Source organism: Amblyraja radiata, chromosome 11 (assembly GCF_010909765.2).
Source record: "Amblyraja radiata isolate CabotCenter1 chromosome 11, sAmbRad1.1.pri, whole genome shotgun sequence".
Classification (NCBI taxonomy): domain Eukaryota; kingdom Metazoa; phylum Chordata; class Chondrichthyes; order Rajiformes; family Rajidae; genus Amblyraja; species Amblyraja radiata.
Genome location: NC_045966.1, coordinates 29,475,265 through 29,500,731, shown reverse-complemented (window position 1 = coordinate 29,500,731; position 25,467 = coordinate 29,475,265). Strand labels below are relative to the sequence as shown.

Genomic DNA, 25,467 nt, shown 5'->3' with positions numbered 1-25,467 from the left:
TAGCTTTGACAAATAAGGTAAAGGAGAATCCTAAGCGATTCTGCAAATACATTAAAAGCAAAAGGCTAACTAGGGAGGGAGTGTCCCCCCCTTAAAGAACAATGTGGTAATCTATGTGCGAGTATTAATTAAATACTCACATGGAGAAGGACCTGGAATCTGGGAATTTGCGGAGGATCATCTTGATATCTTGAAGCATATCCTCATTACAAAAGAGGACGTATTCGCAGACTTAAAGCTCATAAAGATGGATAATTTCTAGGGCATAAGCAAGGGGATCCCAGGATGTGGGAATCCAGGTAAGAGATTGCTGGGTGAGGTACATGGATCCAGGGTAAGTTAACTATTTGGATAAAAAATTGGCTTAGTGGAAGGGATCGGAGGGTGGTAATGGGGGGTTGATTTTCAGATTAGAAGCCTGTGACCACTGGTGCATCACTGAGTACAGTGTTTATTCCACTGTTGGTTGTTACTTATAACCATATAACCATATAACAATTACAGCACGGAAACAGGCCATCTCGACCCTTCTAGTCCGTGCCGAACACGTATTCTCCCCTAGTCCCATATACCTGCGCTCAGACCATAACCCTCCATTCCTTTCCCGTCCATATAACTATCCAATTTATTTTTAAATGATAAAAACTAACCTGCCTCTACCACCTTCACTGGAAGCTCATTCCACACAGCCACCACTCTCTGAGTAAAGAAGTTCCCCCTCATGTTACCACTAAACTTCTGTCCCTTAATTCTCAAGTCATGTCCTCTTGTTTGAAACTTCCCTACTCTCAGTGGGAAAAGCTTATCCATGTCAACTCTGTCTATCCCTCTCATCATTTTAAAGACCTCTATCAAGTCCCCCCTTAACCTTCTGCGCTCCAAAGAATAAAGCCCTAACTTGTTCAACCTTTCTCTGTAACTTAGTTGCTGAAACCCAGGCAACATTCTAGTAAATCTCCTCTGTACTCTCTCTATTTTGTTGACATCCTTCCTATAATTAGGCGACCAAAATTGTACCCCATACTCCAGAATTGGCCTCACCAATGCCTTGTACAATTTTAACATTACATCCCAACTTCTATACTCAATGCTCTGATTTATAAAGGCCAGCACACCAAAAGCTTTCTTTACCACCCTATCTACATGAGATTCCACTTTCAGGGAACTGTGCACAGTTATTCCCAGATCCCTCTGTTCACCTGCATTCTTCAATTCCCTACCATTTACCATGTACGTCCTATTTTGATTTGTCCTGCCAAGATGTAGCACCTCACACTTATCAGCATTAAACTCCATCTGCCATCTTTCAGTCCACTCTTCCAACTGGCATAAATCTCTCTGTAGACTTTGAAAATCTACTTCATTATCCACAACCCCACCTATCTTAGTATCATCTGCATACTTACTAATCCAATTTACCACACCATCATCCAGATCATTGATGTACATGACAAACAACAGTGGACCCAACACAGATCCCTGTGGCACCCCACTAGTCACTGGCCTCCAACCTGACAAACAACCATCCACCATTACTCTGGCATCTCCCATTCAGCCACTGTTGAATCCATCTTGCTACTCCTGCATTTATACCCAACCATTGAACCTTCTTAACCAACCTTCCATGAGGAACCTTGTCAAAGGCCTTACTGAAGTCCATATATACAACATCCACTGCTTTACCCTCATCAATTTCCCGAGTAACCTCTTCAAAAAATTCAAGAAGATTAGTCAAACATGACCTTCCAGGCACAAATCCATGTTGACTGTTCCTAATCAGACCCTGTTTATCCAGATGCTTATATATATTATCTCTAAGTATCCTTTCCATTAATTTGCCCACCACTGACGTCAAACTAACAGGTCTATAATTGCTAGGTTTACTCTTAGACCCCTTTTTAAACAATGGAACAACATGCGCAGTACGCCAATCCTCCGGCACTATTCCCGTTTCTAATGACATTTGAAATATTTCTGTCATAGCCCCTGCTATTTCTACACTAACTTCCCTCAATGTCCTAGGGAATATCCTGTCTGGACCTGGAGACTTATCCACTTTTATATTTCTCAAAAGTGTCAGTACTTCCTCTTCTTTGAATCTCATAGTTTCCATAGCTACTCTACTTGTTTCCCTTACCTCACATAATTCAATATCCTTCTCCTTGGTGAATACCGAAGAAAATAAATTGTTCAATATCTCCCCCATCTCTTTTGGCTCTGCAGATAGCTGTCCACTCTGACTCTCTTTTTTTTTTCTTTTTTTTAAATTTATTTATTAGAAGTAGACATATTATAAAATGTAGTTACATATTATAGTAAAAAAAAACTTTTCATATACATCAGTCATACATTATTAAAATTTTCCATTATCAATTACTTCTGCTTCTAGTATTTTTATTTTTTATAGAAAGCGAGAAAAAGAGAGGGTAGAAAGTTACAAATAAAAAAGAAAGCCAAAAAAAAAAAAAAACACAACAGAAAAACAAGGGAGGTGGAACGGGTTACCTGTAATACATCAATGGAGATAGGTTCGTAGGTTATAAAGTATAGCTTTTCATCTGTTCCTCAGTTCAAGTTTCAGCAGGGTCCTCGTGCTGTGCCAATCTATCCCTTCAGATAGTTAATGAATGGAGTCCAAATTTTATGGAAAAGATCTTGTTTGTCCATTAAGACAAGTCTAATTCTTTCTAAGTATAGGGTCTCCGACATTTCCGTAATCCACATTTTAATTGTGGTGGTTGTAGGGCCTTTCCAAAATTTTAATATTAATTTCTTTCCGGTTATACTGTAATTGAGGAAATTTCTTTGGTTTGTTGTGAGTGTTAAGCTTTGTTCTGATATTCCAAGTATTATTAATTTTGTGTCTGGGTCCAGTTTTGTATTAATAACTTCTGAAGTTATTTCAAAAATATCTGTCCAGTAATGTTTAAGTTTTATACAGTTTGCAAACGTATGTGTTAAATTAGCCTCTAAATGTAGACATTTATCACAAATAGGAGAGATTTGTGGGAAGATTCTATTTAGTTTTATTTTAGAGAAGTGTAGTCTATGTAAGACCTTGAATTGTATTAAAGTATTTAATGAACATTGATGTATTTGTTGTAAACTTTCGTCCCACATATCTTTTGTGATAGGATGACCTATTTCATTTTCCCATTTGTATCTATATGGTTCGGTCGGTGGTACCTCGTTATTTAGTAGGGAGTTATAGATATAAGCTATTAGTTTTTCAGTATTAGGATGCTTGTTCAGACATTCATCAAGAATTTCTGATTCCCTATTCCTGTAAACTTGAGTATTAGATTTAACATAATCTCTAATTTGTCGATATCTGAAGAAATTATTTGAGTGCAGTCCATAATTCTGTTATAACTCTTGAAATGAAAGAAAAGTACCTTTCCCATAAAGATGTCCTATATTTTTGATTCCATGATTTTTCCATTGTGTGAAACCTTTGTCCATAAAGGATGATTTGAATAAAGGATTATTTACAATGGGAAGGCAGAGTGGTATATTATTCAATTTTAAATCTTTTTTTATTTGTTTCCAAATTCGTATTCCACTATGTATTATGGGGTTTTCTTTATAGGTTTTTTTGTGCAGTTTTGTGGGGGCAAATATGATCGGTCCAATTTCAAAAGGTAGACAGTCTTCCTTTTCCATCATTAGCCAATCTGGTTGTTGATCCATTTCTTCCAGCCAAAAATTCATGTTTTTAATATGGACTGCCCAAAAATAAAATAAGAAATTTGGCAAAGCCAGACCTCCATTTATCTTTGATTTACATAAATGTTTTTTACTTATTCTATGATTCTTATAATCCCAGACAAAACTTGTAACAATGTAATCGACTTTTTTGAAAAAGTTTTTGGGATATATATCGGAATTAATTGAAGTAGGTACAGCAGTTGCGGTAAAAAAATCATTTTTATAGCATTAATTCTCCCAAACATTGAAATGGGGAGTGTTTTCCAGTATTGAATATTCTTATGTAGTTTATTCAGTAAGGGTGGGAAATTTAGTTTAAATAAAGAGGTATATGTCTTAGTTACATAGATTCCTAAGTATTTAAATTTATCTTTAACTATTTTAAAAGGGGATTGTTGTATTGTATGTAAATTGAATTTTGTTATTGGCATGATTTCGCTTTTATTCCAATTGATTCTATATCCCGAAAACTGACCAAATTGAGTTATTAGATTTAATAGGTTTGGAATACTAGTTTCTAATTTTGTAATATATATTAGTATATCATCTGCATATAAGGAGATTTTATTCCTTGTGTCTCTAGTATTGTATCCAAATATTCCTGGATGGTTTCTAACGCTTTCTGCTAGGGGTTCGATTGCAAGAGCAAATAATAGTGGGGATAGTGAGCATCCTTGTCTACAGCCTCTAGAGAGATTAAATTTAGTTGATAACATTTTGTTTGTTAATATTCTAGCTGTTGGGTTAGAATATAACAATTTAACCCATGTACAGTACTTCTCTCCTAGTTGAAAATTTTCCATCACCGAGAATAAATATGGCCATTCTACCTGGTCAAATGCTTTTTCAGCATCTAACGAGATAATTGCTAGCTCTGCGTTAGGGATTCTATTGGAGTATATAATATTAAATAATCTTCTCAGATTAAAAAATGAATACCGTTTGGGGATAAACCCTGTTTGGTACCCAATGTATTAATTTGCTGATCACTAAGCTCAATCTATTAGATAGAATCTTAGTTAATATTTTCTGATCAGTATTTAAGAGGGCTATAGCTCTGTATGAACCTGGGTCTTCAAGATCCTTGTCCGTTTTTGGTATAAGTATGATTGTAGATTCATTTAGAGTTTCTGGGAGTTTCTGTTGAGTATAGGCGTATTTGTACATTGTCTGTAGGCGTGGGGAAAGCAAATCATAATTTTTTTTATAAAATTCCGAATTTAGACCATCGGGTCCTGCCGACTTTCCGTTTTTTAAGGACTTTATTGATTCTTCAATGTCTTTTATCGTAATTTCAGCCCCTAGCAATTCTCTCTCTTTCTGATCTAGACCCGCAAACTTACAATTCTGTAAAAATGTTTCCATTCCCGTTGATTGTTCTGTTATTTTAGATGAATACAATTTTTGGTAGTACAGGTGCACAACCTTTTATCCGAAAGCCTTGGGACCAGACACTTTTCGTAATTCAGAATTTGTCGGTCTTCGGAATGGAATTTTTTTAGCGTAGATTTTAATGGCTGGCTCAGTGGTAGAGTGCTCGGCTCATATCCGCAAGGTCGCGAGTTTGCGCCTTGATCCTGGCAGTTACTCGGTCGCGAGTTTGAGTCTTCAATGTAGTTTTTTCTTGCAGAATAAATGTTTGTATGAAATGCAGTGTAGGAGAGGTGTACTGACTGTGTGGGCAGAACTTTGGAAGTGATTGCCCACCTGTCTAAAAAGCCGCTGTGTCTCCCTGTCCCTGGGATAGCAGGGGGCGATCAAACAGCACAATACCCCCCTCCCCCTCCAGAGGAATCCGCTCCCCGATGGGCCGCTACGGCGACAAGTGGCAGTTTGCCCACAGCCCGAGCTGCGCCCCTTTATCCGCCACCCCAAGAACAAGACGTACCTTGCACACCATCAGCTTCTGCCCCTACGTGTTCCTCTGGAGTTGGAGCGGGGCTGGGCTGGAGTTGCTGCTGGCTGTGGGTCTCTGGGATCTCCGTGCTTGCAGTGGGCCTGGGGGTCGGTGGGCGGCGGTGGGAGCTGTGGAGCCTGTGGACCTACGGACCTACCTCCGTGGAGCTAGCCAGCTTCGGAGCGTGGAGAGCTGCGGCGGCGCGCTGCTGCGACCCGACTCCGATGGATGGTGACACCGGGAGCTCGCGGGTCCCCGGTGGGAGACTGCTTTGCGGGGCACCGGCAGCGACGACTTCTCCCGCCCGAATTACGGGGTTGAAAGTGACCTGGAGCGGGGCCTTACAACGCCCGGCGCGGCTGTAAATTGCCGCGGACTTGCTAGCGCCCGCCGGGGGCTTTGACCTCGACTTTGGGAGAGGAATGGAGAGCAGGGGAGAGACAAGTCTTTGCCTTCCATCACAGTGAGGAGGAGACTCACTGTGATGGATGTTTATGTGAATTGAATTGTGTTGATGTGTGTCTTGGTTCTTTTTTTGTATGGCTGCAGGTTATTATTGTATTGTATTGGTGTCCCGTTGGTCCTGACGTCTCCGGCCACCCCCCTGGACTGGAGCTGAAGGGAAGACAGTGCAAAGCCCCCGCGCCGGTGCAATGGGCGGGGAGCTGGAGAGGGGAGGGAAGGGGTCACATACATGGCCGGGAAGCAGAGGGGCGTAGGTGGGGTGAAACTGAAGGGAGCGACAATCTGCACTGTGTATCGTGAGTCTACCGTGGGAACTTTTAAACTCAGCGGGCAGGCAGCAGCATATTGTCAATTATTAACCCTCCCGCGCAATATACCCTCACCTTCTCTTTTATGAATGGGGATTTAGTTCCCCTTTCTTCGAGGACCGAGCGGAGGTTCCGCTGTCACTTCTGCGGGCCGCCCTCGGTGAACGTTTTCAAGGACCTTTCTTCAAGGACCGAAAAAATGTCCGCTATTCGGAGGTTTTCGTTATTTGGATCTTCGGATAAAAGGTTGTGCACCTGTATTGTAGAAATCTATCATTAATATCTTTAGGCAGTGTTAATGTTTCTCCCTTATCTGTTCTAATTTTGTATATTGTTTTTTCCCCGTCCAATTTGCGAAGTTGACGCGCTAATAGTTTTTGTGGTTTGTCACCAAATTCAAAATTTAATTGTTTTGTATGTTGATAAAGTTTTATAACTTGGTCTGAATAAATCTTGTTTAATTTATATAGCAATACTGCAATTTTATTGTGTTTTATCGTGGATGGTGCTGCTGCATTTTCTGTGTCTAATTGCTTTATTTCCATTTCCAGTTTCTGTTGTTTGGCCCTATTCTCTTTATTAAAAAATGATTGGGAAGAAATTAATGCTCCTCGTACAAATGCTTTAAATGTTTCCCAAAGAAGGGAGGCAGAGATTTCAGGGCTATCGTTAGCCTCAAAAAACATTTTAATCTGTTTTACTAGATATTCATTACATGATTTATCTTTTAAGATTTGGGGATTAAATCTCCATTGTGACTGTGTCTCTGCCATTCCGTTTACTTTGATCATAAATGTTAATGGGGCGTGGTCTGAGATTATGATGTTATGATATTGTGAGTTATAGGTGAATGGGATAAGTTTTGAATCTACTAAAAAATAGTCTATCCTTGAGTAAGTTTTATGTACTGGTGAGTAAAATGAATATTCTCGGCCCGATGGATTTTCAATTCTCCAAACGTCCTTAATATTAGTAGTATTAATGTATGAATTTAAAAATTCACTTGATCGAGATTTTAGTTTTCTTTGAGTTGATGATCTATCCAAACAAGCATCCAATGTACAATTTAAATCTCCACCGATTATTAAGTTTTGTTGTGTACCTTCCGGGATATTGTTAAGAATTCTCTTAAAAAACAGAGGGCTATCAAAATTTGGTCCATACACATTGAGGAGAGTCACCTTTTTTAAGTATAACTCCCCTATTATTACAATATATCTGCCTTCAATGTCTTCTATCGTTGATATATGTTTAAAGGGTATACCTTTACGAATTAATATTGCAACACCTCTTGATTTATGTGAGAATGAAGAATGGTACGCTTTAGCAATCCATTTTGCTTTCAATCTGTGTTGTGCTTCCTTTTTAAGATGTGTCTCCTGGAGAAATATTATATCTGTTTTCAATTATTTTAAATGAGCTAACACTTTGCCTCTCTTGATAGGTTCATTAATTCCCTTAACATTCCAACCACAGAATTTAATTCCCTCACCCCCAATTTTTATATTCATGTCTTGCATCTTGTGATTAAGTGGTAGAGCAGATGATTCAGCACACTCAACCCTACCTTATACTTGAACTTCAGGTAGATGAATTTTAGGTCACGTCTGTTTTCCATCCGAACGTATCTCCTTAAATAAAATATGCAATTCCATTCCAAATACAAAATATAATATGATATAAGATAAAAAAAAGGTGATAGCTAATAGGGTTAGTAAAGTGTGAAAAGTAAAAAAGAAAAGCAACTACAACTACAATTAGTGCAGTTAGTGATAGCCACCCTAATGTGGCTAAGCATCTATGGACTTCCGTAGCTTTTGGTTTATAAAAATGCTAGCTCCGTACTTTCCTTGAAAGGAAAGTTTCCAATTCGATGCATACAATTTGTGGGGGGGAAAGAAATATTGATTATATTCCATTAATGGTATAATTGGTAGTCTCAAATTGAAATATTAGTTTTGTATAATATAAACATTTATCAAAGAATAATCAAAAACGAAAACATCAGAGAGAGGGCCATCAAACATTTCTCATTATAAAATACCTGAATCATACTTTACTTATATTTCATACTTTTAATTAATTCTTAAATAATCTAAATAATCTTATTATCATTAGTTAGTGTTAGTTAATATTCTTGATTATTAATAGTTGTTAGAGGTTAGTACTAGAATGTTAGTATTATATATCCGTTGCAGGAAATATACCCAATTCTTATTGCGAATTTTAGGCAACTCTTAAATATAATAGTTTAGAGTATAGAGTTCCATATCTTCTCTGCGAGATAGCAGTGTCCGAGTAGGTGTTAAGAGTTGAATATTTTTCAATCTTTGATCTTGTCCTCGACGTTCTTGGCAAATTCAAATGCTTCCGTGTGCTTGATGAAGAAGTATTCCTTCTTCTCGTAACTGACTCTCAGTGTTGCGGGGTATAACAGTCCATATCTCAGATTCTTTATGTTCTTCAGTATTCTTCTTGTTTCTGTGAACAACGCTCTTTTCTTAGCAACTTCCACGGGGTAATCTCTGAATACGCTAATCTTGTCTCCTTCATATACAAGATTTCTGCTTTTGCCAATTTTCCTCATCATGTCATCCAACACATGGTCATATTGGACCTTTACTATCATTATTCTTGGTCGGTCGCCCACCTTTGGGCGACCCACTCTGTGCGCTCGGGCAAGTAATGGCGCCTGATCCAGGTTCAAAATTGTTTTCAGTACTTCTGCAGCAAATTCACGGGGGTCACGAGTCCCCTCTCTGCCTTCCTGGATGCCCACGATTCTTAAGTTCTGACGCCTCTGTCGTCCCTCCAAGTCTGTACATTTTTCAGTTATTTGATACAATAACTTTGATAGGCGTTGGTTCTCAGTGATGAGTTGTTTTGTAGTTGCGGTGCTTGTCTCAGCAAGTTTCTCAAGTTATTTTACAATCTTGTAGTGTTGGTCTAATGTCAGGAGAATAGGTTCAAGTTTAGAATGAAATCTGGATTCCATCTTATTCAGTTTTTCATTTACTTCTTCAACATTTTGAGTCATATTTCTTTCCATTTCTAATTTCCAGTCTTCAAGGACTTTGTGTACAATCTCTGTAACATCTTCTTTAATTTGTTCTTTCATTTCTTTTTTAAAAGATGCTAGCTCCTCTTTAACCTCTTGAAAGTTCTGTCTAAGATTTTTAAGTTCCTCCTTAAGGAACGTTTTTAATTCTTCCATCTCAGTCTTTTTCTTCTTCTTTGAGATGTCTTCTCGGGATGCTGTTAAACCTGAGGCCGAGGCTTCAGTTGGGCCTACCTCTTTAGTCTTGCCGTTTTTTGCCTTGTGGGTGGGAGTATGTTGAGTCGACATACTGCCGGTGTCGCGTGCCTGATGACGTCACGGGCTTAGTGCAAAACAATCGGTCCCGTTTTCTGCAGGTAGGATCTGTCTTTTCCTCCCGTTTTTTCGGATTTTTCACGGAGCTAGTTGGCGCGAGTCTCTCCTACTCCATAGCGCCACCGGACTCTCTAATAGACCAATTTTATCCCTCGTTATCCTTTTGCTATTAATATAGCTGTAGAAACCCTTTGGGTTTACTTTCACCTTACTTGCCAAAGCAACCTCATATCTTCTTTTAGCTTTTCTAATTTCTTTCTTAAGATTCTTTTTACATTCTTTATACTCCTCAAGCACCTCATTTACTCCATGCTGCCTATAATTATTGTAGATCTCCCTCTTTTTCCGAACCAAGTGTCCAATTTCCCTTGAAAACCATGGCTCTTTCCGATTTTTACTATTTCCTTTCAACCGAACAGGGACATAAAGGTTCTGTACTCTTAAAATTTCACCTTTAAATGTACTCCATTTCTCTTCCACATCTTTCCCATAAAACAAAATGTCCCAATTTACTCCTTTTAAATCCTATCGCATCTCCTCAAATTTAGCCTTTCTCCAATCAAAAATCTCAACCCTAGTTCCAGTTCTGACCCTCTCCATAATTATATTGAAACTAATGGTATTGTGATCACTGGTCCTGAACTGTTCCCCAACGCATACCTCTGCCACCTGACCCGTCTCATTTCCTAACAGGAGGTCCAGCACCGCCCCTTCTCTAGTAGGTACTTCTATGTATTGCTGCAAAAAACTATCCTGCACACATTTTACAAACTCCAACCCATCCAGCCCATTTACAGAATGTGTTTCCCAGTCTATGTGTGGAAAATTGAAATCTCCCACAATCACTACCTTGTGCTTACTACTAATATCTGCAATCTCCTTACATATTTGCTCTTCCAATTCTCGCTCCCCATTTGGCGGTCTATAATACACCCCTATAAGTGTTGCTACCCCTTTCCCATTTCTCAGTTCCACCCAAATAGCCTCCCTAGACGAGCCCTCTAATCTATCCTGCCAAAGCACTGCTGTAATATCTTCCCTGATAAGCAATGCAACACCTCCACCTCTTGCCCCTCCAATTCTATCACACCTGAAGCAACGAAATCCTGGAATATTTCGTTTCCAATCACAGCCCTCCTGCAACCATGTTTCACTGATCGCCACAACATCATACTTCCAGGTGTCAATCCAGGCTCTAAGTTCATCCACCTTTCTTACAATGCTCCTAGCATTAAAATATACACATTTAAGAAACCCACCCTCTCTTATTCTCTGTTTATTGTCTTTTTCTTCTCTCTCCCCTACATTTTGGGTCAGAGTGCTACCATTCTCTGCCTCCTGCCTCACACACTGACTGCTAGCTTTCCCAATTTGAGTCCCTCCCCCCAACCATACTAGTTTAAAGTCTCCCCAGTAGCCTTTGCAAATCTCCCCGCCAGGATATTGGTCCCCCTCGAGTTCAAGTGCAACCCGTCCTTTCTGTACAGGTCGCACCTTCCCCAAAAGAGGTCCCAATGATCCAGAAACTTGAATCCATACCCACTGCACCAGTCCCTCATCCACTCATTTATCCTCCACCTCGCTCCATTCCTACTCTCACTGTCACGTGGCACAGGCAGTAATCCTGAGATTGTTACCTTTGCAGTCCTTCTCCTTAACTCTCTACCTAACTCCCTAAATTCTTCTTTCAGGACCCCTTCTCTTTTTTTACCTATGTCGTTGGTACCTATATGTACCACAACTTCAGGCTCCTCTCCCTCCCATTTCAGGATTTATTGGACCCATTCAGACACATCCCTGACCCTGGCACCAGGGAGGCAAACTACCATCCGGGTCTCTTGTCTGCGTCCACCGAATCGCCTATCCGACCCCCTGACTATAGAGTCCCCTATTACAATTGCAGTCCTCTTCTTTTCCTTACCCTTCTGAGCAACAGGACCGGTCTTTATGCCAGAGGCCCGGCCGCTGTCGCTGCCCCCAGGTAGGCTGTCTCCCCCACCCTTACTCAAACATGAGTACTTATTTTCAAGGTGTACAGCCACCGGGGCACTCACCAGTCCCTGCCTCTGCCCGTTGCCCTTCCTAACTGTGACCCAGTTTTCTGTCTCCCGTGGACTTGGAGTGACCACCTCCCTGTAACTCCTATCTATGACCCCCTCGCTCTCCCTGAGCAGACAGAGGTCATCGAGTTGCTGTTCCAGGTTCCTAACACGGTCCCTTAGGAGCCCCATCTCGACGCACCTGGCGCAGATGTGGACGTCTGGAGGGCACTCAGACTCCATGACCTCCCACATCTGACATCCAGAACAGTAAACTGCCCTGGCCCTCATTCTCCCCCTTAACCGAATACAATAATGCCTTACCCGGGATACAAGCCAATCAGCTGCTTCCTCTAGTCCTGTAACGGCTGCTTCCTCTAGTCCGTTCGACCAATCAGAGGCTTCCACCAGCCCCCTTAATTTGAAGTGTGATCTGCGAATGGAACGTTGCAGATTTTGATAGTCCTCCCTCTGTAACGGCTCCTGGGCCTCTGTTGAGACAAGCCCCGCGATGGGTTTTTTAACTCACCACACGAAGGTCGCTCCTCCCTCTGTAACGGCTCCTGGGCCTCATTGTTTATTAACAATTTGAGTAAGAATGCAGTTGGCATGGTTAGTAAGTTTACAGATGACACCAAAATTGATGGTACAGTGGACAGTGAGGAAAGTTATCCAAGATTGAAACAGGATCTAGATCAATTAGGAAAGTGGGCAAATGAATTGCAGATGGAATGCAACTCTACGTTCAAAGAGTTGCATTTTGGCAAGTTAAATCAAAGCAAGACTTGTACTCTAAATAACAGGGTCTTGGAGAGTATTGTAGAACAGCAACCTAGGTCTGCAGGTAGTCCCTGAAAGATGCGGGATAAGCAAAAGGGTGTTGAATAAGGTATTTGCCTTCATCGCTCAGGGCAGGGCCGGCCTTAGGAGGTGCGGGGCCCAATTGGGAAAAATATTCGTAGAAATATAAATAAATAATTATAAATGAGTCACGTGTCGTGAGTAACATGACAATTCGGGGAAGAGTTCCTTTCACAGCGTGTGGGGAGTCTAGCCAGGGGTAAAGTTGCGAGGAGGGAAGGAGCGTTGAGAAGGAGAGGGTCGGGTTCATGCCAGTAACACTCACTCACCGCTGCCGCGGCGCTCTGGGCGTCACCGCATTTTGGCCGGGGAGGGAAGCAGCTCGCGTGGCTACGAGCGGCCTCCATCACCGGCCAGCGGAACCGACTGCCATCTCAGCGCCTTCTGCCGGCCCGCTCACCTCTGGCAGTGTTCTCCGTCTGGACAGTGAGGGGACCAGCTCAAGAGCAAAGATCATAGAGCGGAGTGGGCCAGCGGGTGATGGATAACATAACAGCGGGCTGTGGAGCTTACTCCTGTGTCAGCGCGAACAAGGGATCAATTGAGGTTACTCACACTGACATATGGAGTAAGCTCCACCGCCCGCTGTCCTGTTATCCATCGCCCGCTGACCCGCTCTTGAGCTGGATGATCACCGGCCGACCCCCTCCTTCTCCACCCTCCTGCCCTCCACGCAACTTTACCCCTGGACAGCGCTGTCCTTTTTCAACCGCTTCCTACTTTGCAGCCGCTAGCAATGAGGGATAGACTTGGCTATACCTCAGTACAGCAACATCGTTCTTGATGTTGCTGTACTGAAGGATAACGAAGTCTATCTTTCTTGGCTAACAACCTAACCTTCGGCCTCCAAGATGCAGGTACATTTTCTAGCAATGTTACAACATTTTGAGATTTAAAAAATCAAGTCTGCAATTTTATCTAACTCTGAAATTGAAGATAGACAAAAGCTGAAGTAGCTCAGCAGGACAGGCAGCGCAGCGACTCTGGAGAGAAGACCCTTCTTCAGACTGAACTGAACTCTCGGCAGTGAGAGTACTTGTGATTGTCTGAAGAAAGATCTCGACCAGAACTGCAACCCTCTCCCCAGAGCCCCTGCCCGTCCCGCTGAGCCACCACAGACAGGGAGTTGAAGGTAAACACAGGGGGGTCCACCTTCAACTTCAGAGCCAAACAAAAAACACAGAGTGCTGGAGGAACTCAGCGGGCAAGGCAGCACCCGCGGAGGGAACATATCACTTATCAGGACCCGCCACGGGCCAGGACTCTTCTCCCCACCCCCCCGCCCCCCCCACAAGAATGGAACCGCAGATGCAGCCATCACTGCAAAACGTCTAAGAAGGAACTGTAGATGCTGGAAAATCGAAGGTAGACAAAAATGCTGGAGAAACGCAGTGGGTGTGAAGCCCTGTCCCACTGTGCGAGTTCACCCAAGAGCTCTCCCGAGTTAAAAAAAAATCAAAACTCGTGGTAAACACGTAGAATGAACGTAGCGGGTACGTCGGAGCTCGGGACGTTTCAATAGACAATAAACAATAGGTTCAGGAGCAGGCCATTTGGCCCTTCGAGCCAGCACCGCCATTCAATGTGATCATGGCTGATCATCCACAATCAGTACCCCGTTCCTGCCTTCTCCCCATATCTCCTGACTCAGCTATTTTTAAGAGCCCTATCTAGCTCTCTCTTGAAAGCATCCAGAGAACCTGCCTCCACCGCCCTCTGAGGTAAAGAATTCCACAGACTCACCACTCTCTGTGGGAAAAAGTGTTTCCTCATCTCCGTTCTAAATGGCTTACCCCTTATTCTTAAACTGTGGCCCCTGGTTCTGGACTCCCCCAACATCGGGAACATGTTTCCTGACTCTAGCCTGTCCAAGCCCTTAACAAATCTTATATGTTTCAATGAGATATCCTCTCATCCTTCTAAACTCCATAGTGTACAAGCCCAGCTTCTCCATTCTCTCAGCATATGACAGTCCCGCCATCCCGGGAATTAACCTTGTAAACCTACGCTGCACTCCCTCAATAGCAAGAATGTCCTTCCTCAAATTAGGGGACCAAAACTGCACACAATACTCCAGGTGCGGTCTCACTAGAACTCTGTACAACTGCAGAAGGACCTCTTTGCTCCTATATTCAATTCCTCTTGTTATAAAGGCCAACATGCCATTTCTTAGCGCTAACGGCAGTTACTCGGGAAACGTGGTAACTTGTGAAGATTTTTCAACGTTGAAAAATGTCCACATGTAAAATATACTCAGGATGTTAAAATTTGATACTTTTTAACACGTAGTCATACCATAGTAGCTCGTGTGTTTACCGTAGTAGGACCTGGTGTCCTATATCACTATTGTATGTTCATGATGGAAATAAGAATACTCTGTATATTCATTACCTTTGAATTGTAGTTTTAAATAATCCTCCCATAATTTCTGAGTTCCATTTCACAATATCTATCAGACATACAGAATGTTGCAAGGTAATATCTTGCCTAAACTCAGTTGTATCTTTCTATTAGGTATGTTGCAAAGCCTACCTGAAGCGTCGTTGAAAATCTGCCGCTGCGGTTGTGCGCGATTTTGGCGCCGTTTAGAGGGGGCGGGTTTAAAACGCGATTTTCTCTAGGCTGTTCAAATCGAAGATGTTCAGCCTAGTTAATTATTAACGAAAAATCGCTGAAAGACCCCGTCGCAAAAGCTATTATTAGTTTTAAAGGCCTCGTATAATAGTTATAGTAGTTTAAAAATCAATCTCTAAACCCGCGACCGCCAGCAACCGCAGTGTCTCATAAAGCAAATAGCAGAAGGTATGCTGCATATTTTTACATTAAAAAGGGCTTCTAAAGATCCCTTTATACAAAGTTTAATATTGCGAGTAGCCCATTTTGGGCCCACTATATCCCGCAGTATTTTTCTGGGCATTTGAGGCACAAATCTACCGCAATGTGAACGTTCTAAACCAGCGCGTTCCACGGGGACCCACTGGAAAGCTGATTTAAATGGGCATTTATTTACAACAATTGAACACTAAATTCCTTCCATTTGATCTATAAATTAATGTAAATGAGATTTAAAAATCATGTTTTATTGTGAATTATTTGTGAATATTATTTGGACATTTAGGCTATTTAAAAATGTTAATCATTTATTAAGAAATGGATAGATGTTTAGATCTAGTAATTGAAGTCTGAAATTAGCTACAATTAGGTAACTAACTAATTATATGCTTTAATTTCAGGTCATCCAAGTAAGATTATTTTATATTTGTTTCAGAATGCTTCAATCTATGATAACTGAAAATTTCATTCAGTTCTCTTAATTTTTAAGAAAGTTATGGGCTTTTGACTGTTCACGATCACAGCTTTTTTGTTATGTCCATAGAAAATCAATAGGGAACAAGATGCTCATTTCCGAGTATGAAAATGGCCATAACTTTTTAAATACTTGAGATATGAAAGTGAATTAGGTGTCAAATTAAACTTATTTTTATGCTTTATCTGATGGGATAAATTACAGACTTGATTTTTAAAATCTCAAAATTTTGTAACATTGCTATTTCTATCTCAATAAATATCACAAAATATGCCATTGTTTCAGCCACATTATGACAAAATATAGAATGTAGGTTATTTGTTATCAGTCACCACATCCCAGAAACAACAGTACTTAAAAAATAACATTTGTTTTACTACTTTACGAGCATGTACCATAGGTTGATCCATATCCAACAAAATGTTGTGATAATTGCATAAAATGTATTGTCTAAGAAATTTGGTGTGGAATGATAATCCATCTCAGTACTCATTTAGGCAAGTCCCAAGCAATAGATACTTTTCCCCCACCCCCAATTCCCCTCGCCCGATCTTCATTGAACCTACCATTTGACTAATCTTTTACTCAGCTGCTGTAACGTTTCTTTCCTAACAAAATCTCTGTGTAGCATCTCTGTCCCTATCTTCCAATCCCCACTTTGAAATAAAATACAACTTTCGACAAAAAGTTTGCAGCAGGATCGCTATATAAATGCAAATATATGGTATTTTATCCTAGCATCCCCCCTTACCACCACACAAGAAGCGTAACCTGAAGCGTTTACATTTGGAGAAGTTCGATACGGACCATGAATGAAAATTAATAGCTATGAATTGATTAACAGCGAGCTACGAGGTTAGATTGAAACACCTTGTCAGAGGGCTAAGAAACAATCCTGAGTTGACGGCGTATTGTTTTAAGTGAGCATTTTGCAGCGACCTCACCTTATATTCTGGTAAAATATTCTTTCCACGGAATTCTCCTATTGCACTTTGAAATTATATTCATTTATAACCGTTTGTAACATCAGTAACCACCTTAATGTTCGTGCATTTAGTACAGTGTATGCTTGAAACGATTTATTGTAATGTACTGTATCTTTAAACAAAACGACATCAACCAGGTGTGAAAATTACACTGAATCGAATGATGATTGAAAATGCGTGGGAATCGACTAATCGCGATCCTGCTGCGAAATGTTTAAGTCTAAGTATTTTATTTCAAAGTGGGAATTTGAAGATAGGGACAGAGATGCTACACTAAGATTTTAAGCTCTTGGGTGAACTCGCACAGTGGGACAGGGCTTGAGGCAGCATCTATGGAGCGAAGGAAATAGCCGGGCCTGAAGAAGGGTTTCGACCCGAAACGTTGCATATTTCCTTCGCTCCATAGATGCTGCCTCACCTGCTAAGTTTCTCCAGCATTTTTGCATACCGCAAAACGTCAATGATTCCGGGAATGCCGAGAGAGCTAGAGAGAGAGGTGGGGAACGGGAGAGAGAGAACGCACGGGAGAGAGAGGGAGGGAGCGAAAGACGGAGAGACACAACGTGGGTCGGTAGGTAAATTGAATGACTAACCTGCACACCACGAATCTCACCAAGAAGAAGTTCTCACTCATGATGGTGAGTTTTAAGAAATTCTCAATGTGTTATTAATGCATCAATCTACATTCCACAGTAAAATGTAATTATGTTTTGAAGTGTTAATGACGCCGCCTGAATTGTATTCAAAGGAACGCAGCGTAATTAATACTTCTTCTAAAACACAATTACACATTTACTGAGGAATGTGGATCGATGCATTGATGACGCATTGGATAACTACTTGTTAACTACTGGCTGTTAACACATCTGGTTGTTAACACTACTGGCTGTTAACAGTAGTCAACACATCGTTTGTGTCTGATGACTGCACAGCGCTTGTATTCCATGTACAAAACCATGTACGTTTTGTAAAAAAATCCGTATGGCGAATGTTTTTTTACTAAATCTTTATTCAACAAAGCAAATTTGTATTTCCATATGAAATACAGAAAATTAACGCGGGGCCCCCCTTGGGCGCGGGGCCCAATTTGGAAAAATCGATCCAATCGGCCTAGGGCCGGCCCTGGCTCAGGGCATTAACTACAGGAATTTGGATGCCATGTTAGAGCTGTACAAGACATTGGCGAGGCCACATTTGGAGTATTTTGTGATATATGCTTTACCAGCATGATGGTGATGAGCGTTTGTGCAGTGATGATATTGAAGGCGAAAAGGATCATGCTTTCTTTGGCTTGCATAAGAGTAGCATTTTATTTACTCAAAGATAAATTCCAGGTCACTGTATTCCATTTTCTTTTGTAAAAAATCATTTCCGCGATTCCGCAAATCATTTTAAATAGATTTTATTAGTCTGCCTCATTTGTGTTAATATTTTCATATGTACTACGAATGATAAGGTACTGAAGGAAATAGGCACTCTACTTGAAGAAGGAAACGAGTTTCAGAGTGGTACGGGAAAACATTATTCAGAAAAAGATTGATTAAAATTTCAGAGACAATGTTTTCCCTTTGACTGCAGTGGTATATTTACAATGTTTTAATTGACCAGTACATTCAAGAATGATCTTATTGTTAATAATTTAATGTTTGTTCCTGTCCAATTCTATGTCTACCATGCAGAAGTTAGCAACCATGTTCGTGTTCTTTTATAGGTGATTACTTTGGCAGCTCTGATATTTACAAGATTGTTGTTCTTTCCATTTTTATAGCGATCCCCATGGATGAGTGCACCAATTCAAGTGGGGTTGGTGGGAATCTGGTGAGTGGAATTTTTTTTTTAACTCCATAGGTATATTTGGCTGTAGTAGTTGTAAAGATTAGCCTTTTCAATTTGTTTTAATGGAGATTTTCCATTTTACAATGATTCATTACCAACCTAAAAAATAAAATAAACTTTGAAATAAAATGTTTGGTGTTACAACAGTTTTGAAAATAACCTTTCAGTTTGCTCCACTGCCTTGTTTTGCTTGGATTTCTCAGCCTATTCCTCTTGGATTCTATGTCTGGGATCCTATTGTTTTTTGTGGCATTGTAGTTTCTTCAGTCCATTGTTTTAATTTGTATGTTTTATGTTATTTTTCATCTTTAATATATATATATTTTTCATATTTTAATAGTTTTTATGTCTCCAGATGTCAGAGACAAAAAAGTTATTAAAATCAATGCCAACTTATACATCTGACAAAGCTGTAGCCTTTAATTCCTCCAGCTGCAGAGTTGTCAAAATAGCCCTTTTCCATCCATCTCAGGTAAATGGTGACATGGATCAATAGCCAGTAGTGTTACCAGGCATGAGAAGGTGGGCGAGCATGAGCCATTTTTTGTGTGTTTCCTTGGTATATGTTTTCATCCCTAATTGACATTGAGAATGTTGTGGTTACCCATTTTTTTGAACTGGACAGTCCAGTTGAATGGCTTTCTAGGCTATTTCAGAGGGCATTTGAGGGTAGAGCATATTGCGCATCTCTAGAGTTATGAAAAGGCTAGTCTGGATATTTATGGTAAATGTCCTCCCTTGAAGGATGTAAATGAATCTAGTAAATTTGTGATCATCTTTCCTAAGGCTAGGTTTATATTATTCAACATCATTAATTGAATTTAAATCCCATACCATCCGTGGTGAGATTTGATTGCACCATTCTGAATTGTTAATCCAAAACTATATGTTACTAGTCTGGTAAATTAATCATTGCTCCAAAGCCATATTTTATTTCCTTTTCTGCGGTTTTCTCTGCATAAGGAAAACAAAACAAGCTTTCATGATTTTATAATAAACTAGACCAAGTGGGACCCGTTGGGCCCCTTTCCCCAACGCAATAATCCACCACTCACTCGTTCCCCCAACGCAACCCGTTTCCACCACTCACCCGTTCCCTCAACTTAACCCGTTCCCCCAACGCAATATTCCACTACTCACCCATAGTCCCCACGGGAGGCCTGGTCCCTCAACGTAACCGTTACCCCAACGTAAGATTCCACCATTCACCCGTTGGGTCCCTGTCACACTGGAGGCCTGGTCCCCCAACGCATCCCGTTCCCCCAATATAATATTCCGCCACTCACCCATAGCTCCCAACTGTGCAGGCCGGCTCTTTTTTTCACCCTCCCTCATTTTAAACTTTTAAAAAATTGCAATTGCACTAAGATTTAATGTGATGTAGGTGCCACCGACAAGGCCATCTTTTGTTATCCAAATCTAATCATGAAACTTTGCTGTTCTGGGTTAGGCTGGCAGATCGTACCCATTTGTTATCCAAATCTAATCATTAAACTTTGCTACGCTGGGTTATGCTGGCAGATGTTTTCCCTGAAGGACATTTGCTGTGAAGGACTCAGTGTTCTGGGATAGCAATATTGTAGCCGGTAGGGCATTGTAATGTCATTTTCGGTTGTCGGAATGTTCATGGCAGCTTGTGTAAATTAGATCCCATTGTGATTGGAGGACCGTGAGATGGCAGTGTGACATCATTACTGGAAGCTGCTGGAAGAGTCTCCCTCTCAAAGGCAGTTATTATTTTCAAAGTTGGCTTTTTTTAAACTTTAAATATCAATAACTTGTAAAATATAATATCAAATCTGAAGGAAACTTATTAGATCGACGACGGGAAAAAGCTGTAAGGTTCTGCAAAAATGTTAGCACTGCTGTGTACCGTTTTGGCGAAAATACAATCACACAGACAGACGCGCACACGCACGCACACACACACACACACACACAAACAATATGAGACTTTTAACAGTATATAGATAGATAGATATAATATTATTGAGTAATGCAGTGTAAAAGAAGGGCAATCACTTTTGTTGGAAATAACCAATTCATCCCATCAGCTTCTGTTTTCCAATATCCTTATTGTTTTTCTTACCTTCAATTTTTTAATAAAATTTCATTTTCCACGTTGTTGCAGAATCAAATAATATTGCCCCTTCAGTTAATGAGGTTCAAAAGACACTAATTTACTGCATAAGGTTTTTCTTCACTACGCTTCTGGTTCCTTTACTTATCACCTTAAGTCAATCATAGATAGATTAATACAGTGTGGAAGCAGGCTCTTCGGCCCAACTCGCCCACACCGGCCAACAATATCCCAGCTACCCTAGTCCCACTTCCCTGCGCTTGGTCTAAAACCCTCCAAACCTGCCCTATCCATGTACCTGTCCAACTGTTTCTTAAACGATGGGATAGTCCCAGCCTCAACTACCTCCTCTGGCAGCTTGTTCCATACACCCGCACACTCTGTGTGAAAAAGTTACCCCCTCAGATTCCTATTAAATCTTTTCCCCTTCACCTTGAACCTGTCCTCTGGTCCTCGATTCCCCAACTCTGGGTGAAAGACTGCATCTACCCAATCTATTCTCATGATTTTGTATACCTCTATAAGATCTCCCTTCATCCTCCTACGCTCCATGGAATGGACCATGGGCCCAGCCTACTCAACTTCTCCCTATAGCTCACACCCTTTAGTCTTGGCAACATCCTCGTAAATCTTTTCTGAACCCTTTTAAGCTTGATTTGAACCCTTTCAACCATCTGTCACTGGAAACTATCTCTCCCTTCCTACCAAAATATTTAATGAATTTGAACACCTCTTTCAAATCTTTTTTCCTAACCTTCTCTGATGTAAAGAGAACACTAGTTTCTTCAATCTGTCCTATACATCAGAAATTCCTCACACTGGTGCAATTCTAATAAAGCACTTCTGCATCCTTCCTAAATTAATATCCAGAATTGAACACACTATTTCATCTAAAGCCTATTTATGAAGGCTTCAATGCCTTGCTTTTGTGTTATATATTTCTTTTACATTAAAATTAAGGATTCTATTTGCTCAAAAAATGTTCTCAATCTATGCTGCCAATTTCAAATATTTGTGTGTTTGTACTCCCTGGGGTTTACTCTGTCATTAAAATTGTACTATTTCAGTTTCACGACATTTTACTCATGAAACTGGATAGGTATGGCATCAGAGGGGTTGGATTGGATTGGGTGAGAAGCTATTTAAGAAACAGGCAACAATTTGTAGAAATAGGTGAACATAAATCAACTTACATGAACATAACTTGTGGAGTACCTCAAGGATCTGTGTTAGGTCCAAAGCTTTTCATAATGTACATTAACGACATATGTAAAATATCAAATATACTGAAATTGATTATATTTGCCGATGATACGAATATTTTTTGTTCCGGTGACAATTTGAAGCAGCTTTTGGAAGTCATCACATCAGAAATGAATAAATTAAAACAGTGGTTTGATGTCAACAAATTGTCTCTAAATTTAAGCAAAATAAAGATTATGCTATTTGGAAAACATAAAATAAACCCTCAAGTACAATTGAAAATATATAACAGAAAGAGTAGAGAAAGAGTATATGAAAATAAATTTCTTGGTGAGATCTTAGACCACAAAATCTGCTGGAAACCACATATAAACCACGTCAAAGCAAAACTGGCAAAGTCTATAGCAATATTGGGAAAATCAAGGCACATTCTGGACCACAAATCATTACATACTTTGTATAATACACTCATATTGCCATATCTGAGTTACTGTGTGGAGATATGGGGTAACACCTACAAAACTAACCTACAGCCGTTATGCACATTACAAAAAAGAGCAATAAGAATTATCAATAACGTTTGATATCTTGAACATACCAATTTATTATTCTTAAAGTCACATACACTGAAGTTCACTGATCTGGTTAAATTTATGACTGCGCAAATCATGTACAAAGCAAGAAATAATTTACTTCCAAGAAATATACAAAAACTGTTTATGGAAAGACAGGGTGGGTATAATTTGAGAGGGGAACATAATTTAAAAAAACTCAATGTCAGAACAACTCTTAAAAGTATGTGCATAGCAATCTGTGGTGTGAATTTGTGGAATGGTCTGGAACAGGAGATAAAACTTAGCACAAGCATAATTCAGTTTAAAAAGATGTACAAAAACACTTGTTTAAAAGGATATTGGGATGAGGATAAGTGATTGTGATATTTGTTATACTGATTGTATTGGGAAGGGTGATTATAGAGTGATGGGTTGTAAATATGACTAAGATACTGTATAGTATATGCGGGTTTTTTCTTTTCTTTTTCAATTTTTCTTTTTTGTATGGCTTTGTAATTATTTGATTAGTGTTCAAATGTAAATAATTTGGTGTGCATATAGTGACTGGTGTACATATGGTGTACATATAACTGCTAAATTTGTATAAGATAATTACAAGCAGTTGAATAAGGGGTGGGAATTAATAAGCTTGGGCTTCTTCCTGCTCCTTTTCAGACACATATGATTTCATTTATTTATAGATATTGTTTATGACACTTTATAAATATTTTTGTTTTGTTTTTTGTATGCTGTTTCACATTTGCTTTTTATTCTTTTCGAAATAAATAATAAAATAAAAAATAAATAAATAAATACTATTTAGATATTGATTCCTTTCATTTATCCTATCAAAATACATATCCTCATTTACTGATATGTTCTGTACAAATCTTTTTGTTAAATCTATTGAGTCCGAGTTCTATTGAGTCCGAGTAACATGTTTTCAGAGAATATTAGTTCAGAAGCTGGTTTTTCCACCAATAAAGAATTGCCACCCGCTGCCAATATGACCAAGGTTACATACAGTATTATGTAAAATGTGCATTTGTGTCCCATACACAAAACAGTTCCGGATTTTGAAAGTCTGAAGAAGGGTTTCGACCCGAAACATTGCATATTTCCTTCGCTCCATAGATGCTGCCTCACCCGCTGTGTTTCTCCAGCATTTTTCTCTACCTCCGAATTTTGAAGCTTGCTTAGCTATTTTCAAGAGGAATGGAATAGGAAAGGAGATGGTACGTGTGCAGTTAACATTTCCAGCAAGGGCAAGCATAGAAGTTTTCCTCCCAATATTCTAGTATCCCATTATGGAATTGAATATTAGATAAAACAAATTTTAATTGGCTATTTTTATTGCTTAATAATGACCTTTCTTTAGTCAAGGCACCTAGTTTCTTGACTAACTATGTTGTTGGGTATTATTAACGTAATTGAACCCAACATTTCCTTCCCCACAGATTGTTACAATTCCTTTTTACTTTCAATATCAATTCCACTGACTCATGTTCGAACAAGATCCTCCCTTAATAGCATCTTTATGCCATTCTTTCTGACCGTGCTACTCTGTATTCCACTTAATATGTGTCTTTGAAATGTCAAGTATTCTGCAATAGTACCCCGCACTGCCTCCCTGGCTGCTTCCAGACTGGCTGCCAACGCCACCCTGGCCCACTCTGCCTCGCCAACCCTTCTAGGCTGGGCTGCCAACGCCACCTCCGGCTTGCACCGCCTCCCCGGCCACTTCCAGGCTGCACCCATCACCATCGACCTTTACCCACATTCCAGCCGTTCGCAGGCCACAACCAATGCCTCCAACGATCCTCGCCTCTCCCCCGGCCATCAGTGGGCCAGGCGAGTCAACTCGCCTGGATTCCAGACCCAGTTCCAAACCGAGAGTTTGAAGAAGGGTTTTGACCCGAAACATCACATATCAATGTTTTCCCAGAGATGCTGCTGAACTGCTGAGTTACTCCAACGCTTTCTGCTCTTTTGTGTATTAACCAGCATCTGCAGTTCTTTGTTTCTACTACTTATACAATGATAATCCCTTACTCGATGATAGTAGACAATCGGCAATAACGGACACCATTATGAGCCCCCCCCCCCATGAACCATGATAACAAGGGTTTACTGTATGTATTATAAGGAATCTTTATAAAATCTTGCAGCAATACTGTAGATCAGTGTCACTCATGCTATGAGTCATACGGTGGCTCTGCCCACTGGTTTAATAGAAAGCCCTTTTCCCTTTCTTCCCCAGTCTTGAGTACGTGAGTTAAGTCATTCTAACATGGTGTCAGAAGTGGGATACGAACCCACACCTCCATTTGGAGCTCATGTTGCAGCTCGTGACTGTTGCCCAGCTTATGGGAAAATATGTAATTTCTGTAAAAAAAGGAACCACTTCTTCAAATACTGCCGCTTGCGTAGCAACAGAGTTCAAACAAGATAATCTGTCAATTCACTCGACCATGAGAACATGCTCTCGGAGCGCTCTCAAACAGTTCCCACGGACTTGCAGTCTGCTAAAGAGGATCTTGATTTGGATGTACACTCCCTGTCTGACTTGCCTCATAAACATCAAGATCCCAAGGTCGCTTTGCTCGTTAATGGCAAGATTTATTTTCTGAAAGTCAACACAGGTGCTCGGCGTAACGTTATGTGTCTGAATTGAAAAAGATATGAAAAACAGAGACTATCAATCCTACAGCTGCCTCCCTTACATTTGCAGGAGGTCCAGTGCACCCTATCAGTCAAGTCGAGTTTCGCTGCTGTCTTGACTCGCGTGTCCACAACCTGCGTTTCTATGTTGTTCGTGAAAATGTGCCATCCCTGCTGGGTGTTAAAGCT

General features: G+C 40.3%; 1 protein-coding gene across 3 annotated transcripts in view; it reads left to right on the top strand.

The window, feature by feature from the left end:
* Positions 1-25,467, top strand: part of sfxn1 (sideroflexin 1) — a 93,780-nt gene that overhangs the window by 58,128 nt on the left and 10,185 nt on the right. For all 3 annotated transcript variants that reach the window (XM_033029623.1, XM_033029620.1, XM_033029622.1), the window contains exon 9: positions 18,713-18,762. In XM_033029623.1, coding sequence (XP_032885514.1) covers positions 18,713-18,762 — 50 coding nt within the window. The remainder of the gene's footprint in view (positions 1-18,712; positions 18,763-25,467) is intronic.